General features: G+C 40.8%; 2 protein-coding genes across 5 annotated transcripts in view; one reads left to right on the forward strand and one right to left on the reverse strand.

Annotated features, from left to right (window-relative positions):
- The window catches only part of SNN (stannin), a 28,307-nt gene extending 23,477 nt beyond the window's left edge, over window positions 1-4,830 (forward strand). Inside the window, exons 4-5 of one of the 2 annotated variants that reach the window (XM_058849411.1) lie at window positions 1,483-1,616; window positions 3,818-4,830. In XM_058849411.1, the coding sequence (XP_058705394.1) occupies window positions 1,483-1,616; window position 3,818 (135 nt within the window). In that variant the 3' untranslated portion in view covers window positions 3,819-4,830. The remainder of the gene's footprint in view (window positions 1-1,482; window positions 1,617-3,817) is intronic. The other variant, XM_058849412.1, reaches the window with a different exon arrangement.
- Window positions 1-13,146, reverse strand: part of TXNDC11 (thioredoxin domain containing 11) — a 26,324-nt gene extending 13,178 nt beyond the window's left edge. The window contains exons 1-5 of one of the 3 annotated variants that reach the window (XM_058849408.1): window positions 12,772-13,146; window positions 8,112-8,328; window positions 7,300-7,397; window positions 5,324-5,453; window positions 475-568 (exon numbers count right to left, since the gene is read on the reverse strand). In XM_058849408.1, the coding sequence (XP_058705391.1) occupies window positions 475-568; window positions 5,324-5,453; window positions 7,300-7,397; window positions 8,112-8,328; window positions 12,772-12,917 (685 nt within the window). In that variant the 5' untranslated portion in view covers window positions 12,918-13,146. Of the gene's footprint in view, window positions 1-474; window positions 569-5,323; window positions 5,454-7,299; window positions 7,398-8,111; window positions 8,329-8,639; window positions 8,756-12,771 lie in introns of those variants that run through there. The other 2 variants (XM_058849409.1, XM_058849410.1) reach the window with 2 other exon arrangements.
- Window positions 13,147-13,260: the final 114 nt, after the last annotated feature.

The following is a 13,260-nucleotide window of genomic DNA, read 5'->3' on the forward strand; positions in this document are numbered from 1 at the left end:
AGTTTGCAGGTTTAAACACAAACAAGAGGGTTTGTATTTTAGATTATCAGTGCAAAAGAAGAGGGGGAGAAAAGCCTTCTCAGGCTGCCTCACAGCAGCTCTGTAACTCCACCCAAGACAGCATCACTGAATTCAGTTACCATGGGCTGACACAGCCCAGTCCATCCCAGTGCCTCTGACACTACACAAAGACTCCTGGATTCTCATTAAACAAGTGTGAGTCTGAGTCTGATCCTGGATGGGCTGCAGCTACACATGTGGGGCTTTGAGGGAACTCGACCCTGGTGCATCACATCATAAACTTTTTATGTAAGCAATCCTTAACTATAATGAGACAGGCGCACAGTTAGATCAACACCAAGAAACACTCAGAAGGGATTAATTCCTAAGTTACAAAATATTGCAAAAAACAAGTGAAGCACTTAGACATAACTCATTCACAGACACCTTAAACTATGAAAATGAAGCTTTTACCTTTCTTTAATGAATGTAATGCTGATGTGAAGAATGTTAAATAACCAGGCGGTTGAGGTGAAGCATTGAACTCAAAAAATCCCACAACTCCAGGCTGAAAAAATAAGAATTAGAGTTAATTAAGCTATTTTCAAGTATAAATACCTGGAACTACAGTAAACACAACAGACTCTTAAAAGACAACAATGTTTACTGAAGAGCAGTCACTTTATGCTGCAACAAAAATTTTAATATTAAAAGACTAAATCGAAATCAGTTCTCATTCAAAGAATGAAGTTGTCATTCAAAAGCTTGTGTAAGACACAAGGGCTTTATGGATGCTACATTTCTAATGGTGTGCTTCCCATGTTGAACTTCACCAAAAACAATTAATATCTGCTTTGCAACTACATTTTGAATCAGTTCCAGCACCCAGATAAGAACCAGCATAAAGATTTCTTTTAGAACTGAAATATCAAATGTAATTTTTCAGAGTATAAAGGGCATAAGCAGTAACACTTTAACTATGTTGCACATAATTAGTATTTACATATAAATTCACACATTTTGTGTGTGAATACTTGAACTGCTAAGATAAGTGATCATCCCATCTTTAAGCTAGAGACGCTGTAAATCCTTTCAGTATATCCTGCAAGAGTCAGTGAGAGACCAACTGCACAAAAATCTTGAGACCTCCATATCCCATCTGCATATCCATAAAGCTCTTCAAATTGCCAGGTAGACAAATTTAAAAGACTCATCCTAGAACAGGCCTACTGATTTTTCCAGGTGAATGACTTCCTATTAAATTCAGGAGCGAATGTGGGAGAAGCTGGCTTGGAAAAGAGGTACACACTCTAGATTTTTCTTGTACCAATATTTCAGTTAAGCTTCAACTTTAAAATTTTCAAAATATAATCCATTAAAAATTACTATTAATTATGTTTTTGACTCATCACTCAAATAGGCTTAATAAACTTTCAGGACAAAATAAGTTATGGCATTTTGTTATTTGGTGTTATTTCTCAGGTCCACCAGTGCATACAGAAGGCATTTAACACACAAAGCAAGAGCACTCCAGGGACTGTTGTGGAACAGAAGATTCCAGACTCACCTGGCACCCATTTGTGTGGCAAATACATCCTCACAAGGATTTTCATTTGGTACTCAGAGGCTGCTTTTTTTTTTTTTTTTTAGTTCTACATATAAAATTTTTAATTTCTTTTTTGAAACATGAACATACATTTTACCTGTTATTATTAATTCAGTTATTCATATCAGCCTAACACACTGATTTAATTCAGTATGAATTAGCAATCTGAAGATGTTCACCAATAACAACATTGCCCATTCCAGCTCATGAAGTCTCTTGTTAGGCAAGAATTCTATTTCATGGATGAATGCTAAGCATAAAACCCCTTGTACAAGGCTCTTCATGAGGTACCCCACAAAATGATCAATAATAAAAATGAGTTACAAGCAATTAGGGATATTTCTGCAACAATAATTATCAAGAAGAAAATAAAACCAGAAATAAAGTAGTAGCAAAAAAACACATTAAAATAATAGTACTCATTGTTCTTTTTTTAAACAACATACAGGTTAGTAACTAATGTTCATCTTTTTCTCTTAGTTCCAAACTGAGACAGTAAAAAGAAACAATCCCTTCTAACAAATTGAAAGCATTCAACTGAATCAAAATAAGGAGACAGATAAAATTTTAGCTTCCCATTTCCTAGGACCATTTTTGAATACTAATCCTGTACCAAGTGAATTTAGGACACCAAACAGAGAATGAAAGGAGAGTCAAAAGTGACAGTATGATGTGGCAAGAAGCCAGCAGTCCGATGCAGGAGTATTTATAGTGTTATTTAAAAGGTAACGTTTTGATTCAGACTGCCAGTTCTGCTTTACACTAACAGAAGCTTAAGATTTCTAGATTGTGAATAATGTTTCCCAAAGATAATTCCTGTAAAGTGTTTTTTTCAATTAAAAAAAGCTGTATTTGGAGAATATATGCTACTATATATTGATATATACTATATGTACTAGTATTTACTAATGCTCTATGCTTAATCAGTAATCTGGTTAAATAATGTCCTTTTAATCAGCATCCCACACCAGTTAAAGTTTTTGCCCTGTTACAGGGTGAAATTATACATACAAGGAATGGGACTAAAATACTGTATTTCTTCTCAAGTACCAAGAAAGTTTTCCTGTCTGTAAGAATGAAGTTTCTAACAAGACTGAACGCTTCCAGGTATTGCAACTAAAAACTCTTGCTCTGTACAAGTGAGGTTCAAGTCTCACAGAAGAGGTATCTCAGCATGAACAAGAGGTTCTCGGTTTGGAATACAAGTAGGCCAAGAAGAGCTGGACAGCAACAACTCCCACCTTCTTCCATGTAAGCCCCTCCAAAACTCAGTAACACCTGCCAGCAAACAGTTTAGGAGGACGTCTATATCCAGTCTCTATCACTGTGCTCGTTTAACTTAGATCTCCCTTAACATTCCAAAATTTTAACTGCTTTCCAAATGGCACATTTTCCTTGCTCTCATAAATCAATTCTTATCTAGTTTTACACTAATATCATTCCCCAACTCCAAAGAAACCAACCTTAAATACAATCAGAGAATACAGGATCTCAACTTTGGAGTCTTCAACCAGACTTTTTTTCCATGGGTATTGAGCACCCTCTAGTGAGAGCAACACGGCATGTCAGGACAGTCGTGATTAGGTCGAGGAACGAACAAAAGACCAAGTAACACCACTGTTCCTACACTTAACTGGATTCTGTTCATCAGTATTTCTTCTCGTTTGCAGAACTTATTTGCCATCAGAACACAGGACTGAAAATTAGACAATGATGATGACAAATCTTTCAAATTATTTTCAGCTTGAAATTAATTAGCTTTTCAGTGAAATCACAAAAACATGATCCACCAGCAGACAGTGGCCAAAGTGCCCAATAGCAATCCATGACAGTCTTTTGTCCTTTCCCTTCTGCTAAAAATTAGTACTTTTTACACATAGAAGATCAAAAGTCAAAGGAAGACACTAGCCAAGGGTCTCAAAATAGCAATTAGTTTGTGCCATACAGGTCCCAACTTCCCACAATTTAGTCTATTTCCCGAACTTTCTCACTTCTTAAACACAGGTCTAACCCATAGATTATATCTTCTTCTACAAAAGGCATTGATTTCTCAGCTCACATAGAAAGCATTGTAAAACATTCACATTTCAAACTGAAGTGATTAAACAACCTATTTATTTCTAGTTTAAAACAAACTTTTCCATTGTCTATGGTTTTCTCTGCATCCATCTTCATAAACAATTTTGTTTCTTTCATCTTTTAACTTTACAGAGGCAAGAAAGACACTGAGCACCAGGAGCCCTGTTCTGGCACAGAACCTCGGGCATGAATGCCTGTGGGGCAACACAGCAGAACAGCCTCTGTTCTTGGGCCATTTCAGAATAAAAAGAACCAACAAATGCTGAATATAAACAGCAACTCAGCACTTGGAGCCACAGAATTTCAAGCACAGGAAGGAGGAAAGCCTGAACGCAGAAACAAAAATATCTCTTCAACTTCTAAGCAGTATTTAAAAATACTTTCTGCTACCCCCTAAATTTGTCTTTTATCTTAGTCTTCTTGTGGTGGAAGTGCACCTCTTACTGTAAACCAAATTTAAGCTTAATGACAATATGCTCATTAGTTACTTTCTGCAGTCTACCATGAAATAACACAAACCAAAAACCAAGCGTAACTTTCTTCAAATCTCTGTAAGAGGCAAAGAAATGTTTTAGAATTTTAGAACAGCAAAACTGAAGCAATGAAAGGACAACAGAATTGCTTGTGTTCTGTTTATTCAGCACCAGGGACAGGCCACAATTCACTACTCCCAACTCACAGTCCCTGCTTAAAACACAGGAAAACCAAACCCAGTAGTAATTCCTGTCAGGAACAGCACAGCACCTGCCCAAGGGAACTCCCAGTGTGTGTCCCCTACGCTGTGGCAGCTGCCACTGAACAGCACAGGCCGCGCTCCATCCTGCAGCAAAACCCAGCACTGCAACATGCACCACTCACACAGCATCTGCTCCAGCCCCAGACACTGGAGGGTCCCTCCCATGTAGTGCCCACAGCACTTATTTGTCTGTCAGGTTTCCCACACTGCTCTGACAGCTTGGGCTTTAGTAAGATTATGGTACTTCTGCACTGTGCACTACAAGAATGAACAGTTATAAAGGGATTTTAAATGTCTCTGTTGTAAGCATGTTTTGTCTAACTAAAGTTATTATTCCACCAGTATTGGTACCAATCTTGGCACCCCTGAACACAAGAGACAAAATGAATAAAACACCATGTACAAGTAGATTAAAATCAAGTTATTGCATACAAAGTGATTAAGAGCTCTTGCCTCAAACTTTGGTTGAACAAATGGTTTCACATTTGTTTTCACTTAAAAGACATCCTACTAGAACAGATACTATCCTTTAAAAATTAAAGTAATGATTATGTATTTCTCGAATGCTGCCCCAACTTAGACTGCAAGATTTTTGTGAAAAGATTTCTCCCTTCTTTCCTGTTTGTATGTAACAGCTTGGTGAGGTAATAACTTTGATTGTTGTCTCTACATACTAAAGTAATATAAATTAAAAGCATCACTAAATCATAATATTAACTATACAGGGAACCAACATTATGAATTTGTCATTTCATATTCTTATGATTCTAATAAATTTGTAGGGCACTGATTTCAGGATCCTGAAAATAAACTAGTACTTTGGAGCAGATCAAATTTAATCCTTACACAAGTAAAACTCTTTCTGAACCACAGTGGTAAAGCTAGAGAAGAGAGACAAGTACCTCATAATTTGAGAGGAAATCTAGTAATTTTGATCGAGACGAGATGTAGAGTAGTGGTGTCATCACCCGGCGAACAAACTTTTCAATATAAACAGCACTCATAGGGCCTTTGTATTCAATTGGTCCAAAACTAGTACCAAAAAAAATAATAGAACATTAAGACTTAAATTAACAGTAGAGACTCCCTCCTGGGGTGGCAGATAGGAGTTACATAGACAGCATGCTCAGCCTCTAGGGAATTGCTCTCTGTGTTTTATCAGTGGCTCGTGTAACTGATGAAGGAGTTGTGTTACCCGAGGGAAGCACCAGAGTATCTGTGGAAGGGGCAGTGTTGGTGAGTTTGGAGGGATGGAGATCACTTCTGAGTCCCATTAAACAACTTGGTAAAAGTCAGGTATAAATTATATGAGTATATACACTTTTTCTGAAGTAAACACACGTGACTTACAAATACAGATCTGAAAGAATCACTATTTTCCTTTGTTTTTCCAGTGTCTCAAATAGTATCAATCTGAAAGGGCGCAATATTTTCAATCAGCAATCACTAAAGCAGGGACAAATTCAGTTGCACTGCTGATGAACAGACTCAGCAAAGCTCCAGTGTCCCCCCCCAGCCATCTGATAAAACAGCTCACATGACATTAGGCAGTCCTAAAACATAAGGTGGGCTGGAGATTTCAGCTGTGAATTCCAGAGGTTCCCCTCCTAACTATTATTGGATTGGACAAAGCATCATTGTCCCAAATGAAATCAAACACAAAAGAGCATAAAGAATTAGTCCATTTCCACTGAAGAATTTACTGTGATGCATTTTTAATATAGCTTGTACATACAAACAAGCTAGAAAATACCCAACTCACACTGAGATACCTGTATTGAGGTGCTTCAAAATGGTCTCCTAGAGCCCACTAGATCATTCTACATCCTACATCAGTTTATTACAAACTTCTGTCCTCACAGCAATACTCACTGAACAACATGTCACATGCCCAGGGCACCACATAAGAGGTTTAGTATCTCAGGCATGAGGGGTGCACTGCCCTTCAGGATTTTATGAACTATCAATAGGAATTTACACCTCATCTTGTTACAACTCGGTTTAAGGTTACTGATGAAACCAAGTGCATCCATCTACTGTGTTGTAATTTCAAGGTCAAGTAAGTTTCAGTCAACGTACATCCAAGTAGGATTGTAGGGTTCTTTTATTACAGTTTGAATTATGCCAGTATCTCATGTCTATTACAAGTTCAGCTAACAAAGACCAGGACCTCCTCAATGCATAACTTCCCCCCAAAAAACCAAAATCAGCCACTGTAATGAAAGAGAGCTGCAGTTCAAGGCTAGCAAAATAAAAAGTAAAATACAAGGGATAAACTCTTCTATGAAGTGTTAGAAACTGTGTTTCCTTACCTTCTGCTCCACACAGAGAGAAAAAAAAAAAAGGATAATACATACAAATACTAAAAAATAAAAGGCTATATAAAATTTTATACAATGATATCTTAGATTCAGGGGAATAAAAAGATTAATGCAAAGTTCAAAATTAGAACAAGGTCTTCAGTATGTAGTGCAATTTAAATATGCACTTAAAATCCACTAACTTCAACAACCCTTAGGTACATTCTTTAATGTTGTCATAAATTAGGACCAGTTGTTATAATCCACCCACAGAACAAGCAGACATCTGAAATTAATATGTAACTCTGAATTCTTTTCATTGGAGGCAGAACTTCCAGGAGATGCACAGGCAACACAAAATTTCCGTAAGGATGAAGAATTGTCCAGCATGTAATTTAACTGACAGTTACAGCCCATCTGGTACTTGAGTAGCATACAAGATGAGCTCGCCTAGAATATACCCAAAACCTATCTACTGAAGCCAGAAATGTAACATTTTCAAAATACAGTATTTCATATGGTGCCTCTGTTTCCCAAAACAACAATAAAAAACCTAGACTGTACATATGATATCTTACCTCCGATGGTACAAATGTATCACAGGAAAATAAAAGAAATGCTTCTGCTTCCTGCACTTCCCCTGGTTCCACCAGCAATTTACAGCCACAAACAGCACCTGCAAAGTAGGTAAAAATTCACAGCTAAAAAAGTACACTACTGTGACCTACTTCATCCAAGATGTACTTTGATGTACTTATTCTAATCTATTTCATCTGATATTTTCAGGGTCTTTTCAACTCAGCAGTCCGTATCTGTCACAGACAGATTTTTAAAATTTTATTATTTTTCTCATTTTGCAACAACAATCTTTTTGGTCACTATTCTTTCTATCTTTCATGCTTCTTAATCTAAATCCTTCAAATTTATTAATTTAATCACAACCGACATTAATTACTTTTTCTGCAGAGTGGAGCTCAACAAGTGGAGGTTTATGACAGCTGTAACTGTGAAGTGTTCATAGGCACCCAACTATTTGAAAGCAGTGCTGTGGTTACAATCTTTATTAGATTACCAGTGTCTCCAAGCATCCCAGAACTGGAAGCAAATTCTGTGCAATTTCTGTCTGAAGGCAGGTGAATAAATCTGAAAAAACTTTACAAGAAACTTGTAGGCTTCCCCATTCAAAAGCAGAAATAACAGACTGAGCAGGAATCACAGGCTGTCTCCATTTATTCCACCACTCTGTATGCTAAATTAAAATTAAGGTGAGTGATGAGTTTTCCTAAAATATGAGCATACTGTTCCCCATGAGAAGACAGGAATCAGCATCAGCTTGGACACTGAAAAGCTATCAGGTTATGCTTAAGATTGGTATCTTCTCTGGAGTTACCTGGTCTGACAATCTGCTGGCCACGTGTTCTATTTCTTCTCTTGCTGCAATGGACTGCCCACACCATGGCGCATAGAAGAAATACAGCACAATTTCTGAATCCTGACGGAGCTGATCTGCATAGTCTAACTGCCCCCGAAAAAGATCAGTGACTGGAGATCTTGTGGAGAAAAAATTCACTGGAAGCTTTGCTGGCATTGTTACATCTTTTGCTCGGCTGCAGGAAGAGAATCAAGAGTGGTTATTGAAACTGTACAGCAGTAGTTAAAAAAGTGTGCCCAAAGCCCCAAGTTTTATTCTTAGCAAAAGTCATGCAATGACAAAACTTTAGAAATTGATGCAGAACAACTACAATTTATGTTATCTGAATTAGTTTTACAAAATACGATAAAAATCTAAATTTCACCCTTCACAAGCTTTAGAAAGTCACACTGATACCATGCACTGTGTTTATGGGCACATTAGCTCACACTCTTATGGCTAGTTGCTCACACTCTTATGGTTGGTTGCTGTAGAGCATAAAATTACCAGGAAGAGTGATTTCTTTTCATTTCTTCCCTGGTTTCATCCTCTTTTAACACTTGTACTTTAAGTAACAGCACCCTGATAAGAAAAGAGACACTGGTCATAAAGTTTTGTGATGTGTTGTTTATATAAACAGAGCCTGTTACTTTGCCTTATGCTTTGTTTTACAGTATTCTTTACTTCCATTCTTTTATATTGTATTAGGAAAAGATACAGAAATATGCAATAGTTTATTTTACTGATCAGAGCAGGGACTGCAAACTGTTCAGGGCACATCAATGTAAGGACAGTATCAACAAATTGAGAGTCGAAATTTAAAGAGATTATGACAGATGAAGTTTTTTAAGATAAATTAGATAGGACAATAAGTAATACAAAGAACATAAACCAAATACTCAAGAAAACCTTTCTATCAAATCAGGAATCAAATAATCCAGAATTTGGGACTTCCAAGGTGTTCAGAAGTTGCTATGGTATAATCTGCCTTAAATGCAAGTGAGTGATCATAGTCTCTTTTTATATTGTCTTCATTTTAAAATTTTTCACTAGCTACATTTACACTAGAGTAAGCCAGACTGAAAACTGGACACCACTGACATTCTCAATTTTGCCATGGTTCATAATGGGACTGGAAATTTTAGGAGCCTGTACATTTCTTTACTTTGTGGGCATTTGTTTTGCTTTGTTGCAATAAAAAGCTAATACAAAAATCTTATTCTCTGATACTTGATCTCTCTTGGGTTAAAATTTTAATAATTGTGATAAAATTATGGAGCCCTGAACAATGTCAAACTCATATATTAAGCAACTTCCTAAAAACTCTGCCACACTTTCAAATTTTACTATCTCTCTAGTTTTAAAGTACATTTGTCTTTATAATACAGCAAAAAAACTGTATTGTAGCTCTTCTCTAATTTCCAGGCTACTTGCTTTAACATTTTAGAATTGTCCCTGGTATGAATCACAAGTTACAGAAATTCTTAATTTGTATATAAGAGGAAATTGCTTCAAAATCAAATCTTCAGAATGAGAATTTTGAGAATATTAAATGGCTTCTCCTGTTTATAATTCATTAATTGCTCCACTCACAACATTATGTTTTTCTACTTTCTTCTATGGAATTCTACCTGTGTTGTTTCCCTTCTCCCCCAGTTATCAACTCAGCATCTTCCCAACCCTTAAGTTCTTCAGTCACCTCATAACCAACACCTCTGGCTCCCTGCCATTCCTGCACCCCATGTTTATCCAAACTGCAGCTTCTTCCCACGGTTTCTGCCTGCTAGCTGGACAGGACACAGCTCCAGTGTGAGCTCTGACACACACAGGCTGATCAGCTACTGAAAGCACAACACTTCTTCAGAGACAGCAGCTAGAATTTCTCCTCTCCATCTAGTTTAATGAAAACAGACAACGTCAATATGTTTAAAACCTCTGCTTCCTCGACTGAATTAAACCAGAGAGAATGATTGGTTCAAGAATTACAGCATAAGACTTAAAAATTAGATAATGAATTGGCTCCAAATTGCAAGAATGGGTAGAACACTTCAGTAGAAGTCCCGTGACATGAGTGAGTCAGAAACTACATGACTACCTTCAAATATGATAAAAACTCCAGTAATTATTAAATGCCAAAACATATTCAATCAATAGCTAACAGCTGCTTAAGGAGATTTGCTAAGTAGTGTCTTCCTCTGCAACACTGAACATAATAGAATACTTTGACTAGTTTCCCTAAGAAAACCCCTAAAATTTACACATGTATAAACTGAGGATTATGTAAGAAATGATTACACAAAGATAATAATCACAAACTGTTTGTTAAGACACTGATTGTGTTATTTAGCTGCTGCCAGAGCCTACAAAAACTTAAACTATCCATGAGAACACCCTGGTAATAAAGGGAAACACATGCAAGTGCCAACAGGACCAGCAGCCCTTTTGATTGCACAGTGCTGAGAGTGGGGTTGTCTCAAAGACATCTGTATAGTGCCAGAAATAATTCACGTTCTAGACCACAGGCTTTCCATAACAACCCATGCTAGGTCAGGTCTCATTTGGCTATTCCTTGAGTCACTGTAAACCCGCAAGATTTCAAATCCCACTAATGGACTGCCTTGTAGTACAGGAATTTTCCCTTTCTGTACTTTTTATTAATTGATCTCGAAAGTTACATACTATAAGAGCAATGGTTAATACCTATGCCCTGGTGCTGTGTTTTGCTAGCAAATCACACTGACGTGGTGAGAAACTATGTCCTGTATTTATACTTAACATGTGCAATTAACCATGCTCCAAATTGCACAAGGAATTTTTACATCTGAATTTTCTATATTTCTGACAGCAACCAAACAGGGTATACCTATCTGATATTAGTCTATATACCTACAGTCTGAAAAGCTGAACCCCTTTAATCAAATTTCTAGATTACAGGGTGGTGAGAGCCACATTCCAATCACATACCATCTGTGAGCTTTCAAACACAGCTAGCAGTAAAATGAGAGGAATGAGCAGGTTTTAAATAGAGGAAAGCAGGAAGCATTATTATAAGTATATAAAAAAAGTATTATTTTCTTAGTAATGTAACACCAGGGAGATGATTATGTTCAGAAATCCTTCACCATACATTCTAAAATATGGCAAGAGCTTTACAATCTTATCTACGGTCACTGTGAAATAAAGTCTCCTGGAATGGAGGCACAGCTACTCAGAGGCAATCATTCATAGACTTAAAATTCACTCTGATTCAAGTAATACACCCTTTATAGACAAGTAAGCAGAGAAAGCCTTAGCATTTTTCAGAAGCATTATCTGTGAATCAAGAGTTTCATGGAACAAAAATTTGCCAGATGCTGTGGAACAGAGACATAATCAGTACCTTGCAGCCTTGTCCTAATCTCAAAATTAAACCCTAAGTGAAGTACATGTTCTTAATGTAGTATGACCTGGAGCACATAACGTTCACCTTGACCTAGAACCCATTCAGAAGATTCAGACCCTGGTTTAGGCTCCAGAACTGAGCAGCCTGTGCCCACCGCTCATTGCCACCACTCCCCACCCCTCCAGTACAAACATCTCCCGGCTCCACGTACACCAGCTCTGGGCAAACAGGAACTGCAGAGCCCTTTGCAAAGAAGGAAGTTCCAGCTCCCAAGAGGAACACCACCGGACTGGCAGGGAAACTACGAAACATCTTTCTGTCCGAAGCAGGTGCAGGCAGAGGAAGGTGGTGACATCAACACATGAGCAGGCTCGCTTGGCCCACGCCAATACTGAGCGCCGAGGTCAGGGCTGCAGCCCAGAGCCCCTCGGCCCTTCTGCGGCAGCACCAGGTCGCAGTTACCTCTGGAGATGAGCAAAAGCAGCTCCATCTCAACAACGCGCCTGTTACAGGGCCACAGAATGGGTCAGGTTGGAAGGGACCACAGCTGGTCCTTTGGTACCACCTCCCCGCTCAGGCAGGGTCATTCCAGAGCGCACAGCACAGGACTGTGTCCAGACAGTTCTGGAATATCTCCAGCCAGGGAGACTCCACAGCCTCTCTGGACAATCTGTCCCAGTGCTCGGTCACTCACAGGGAAGAAGTTCCTCCTCGTCTTCAGGTACAACTTCCCCGGCATCAGTTCCTGCCCGTTCCTCCTGTCCAATTGCTGGGCCCCAGAGAGCAGAGCCTGGTTCATCCTCAGACACTACCCTGCATATCCTGATACTGCCCTCAGGAGCGGGTGTCCCCGCGAAATCTGCCGCCACAGCACAACACCCCAGTGGAACAGATGTCTCTTAAAACACACCGCTCCCTCCCCAGACACGACCTTACGGCCCCTGCCCGCCCCGCGGCCCCGCTGCCATCCCGCTGAGGGGGACACGGCGTCCCCCCCCCAAGCGACCGGTCGCAGTTGCCCTGGGGACCCCATGCGCTGGGGCCCGGGAGGAGGTTCCGTCCCCCAGCCCGGGGATTCCCGTGCCCGACGCGGCCCGGCCGCAGCGGCTACACGGCGCCGCGGGGCGACCCCGGCCCGCCGGGCCCCACCGGCTGCTCTGCCCCAGGCCCCGGGGCAGCACCGCCTCTGGGAACGGCGGCGGGCCGGCCGAGCTGCCCCCGGCCGAGTCCCGGGTCTGCCCGCTCCCCCGCCGGTACCTGCAGGTGACTTTGAGGGCGACGAGGAAGGCGCAGCCCAGCACGATGGCCGCGCCGCACAGCAGCTCGGGCCGCCGCGCCATCAGGGCAGCGCGGGGCCGCAGCCGCTGAGCCGCCGTGTCGCCGGGGCCGCCGCACACCGACATGGCCCGGCCGAGGGGGGCAGGGCCGCGGGCCCCGGGCCGCTCCCGCTCGCACACGTCTCCCACCGCCCGCCCGTGAGGCGCGCCGGGCCGGGCGGGGCGGCCGCTCCGCCCGCCAACCCGCCGCCGCCACGTCCGCCCGCCCGAGCAGGCGCACGGCCGGGCCGGCGCTGCACGCCCTAATCGCGGCACCAGGCAGCCGGGACAGCGGGGGTGAGCTCCCTTCGTGCACTTGACACCGGAGAAACGGGACTGTGATTGCTGCGCTCGCCTCTTGCTCTCGGCATCGGCACCGTTACCAGTCCCGTGGTAATCCCCGAGCCCGCCCCCCGCAGCTATCCCCCAA

Source organism: Poecile atricapillus, chromosome 14, assembly GCF_030490865.1.
Source record: "Poecile atricapillus isolate bPoeAtr1 chromosome 14, bPoeAtr1.hap1, whole genome shotgun sequence".
Lineage (NCBI taxonomy): Eukaryota > Metazoa > Chordata > Aves > Passeriformes > Paridae > Poecile > Poecile atricapillus.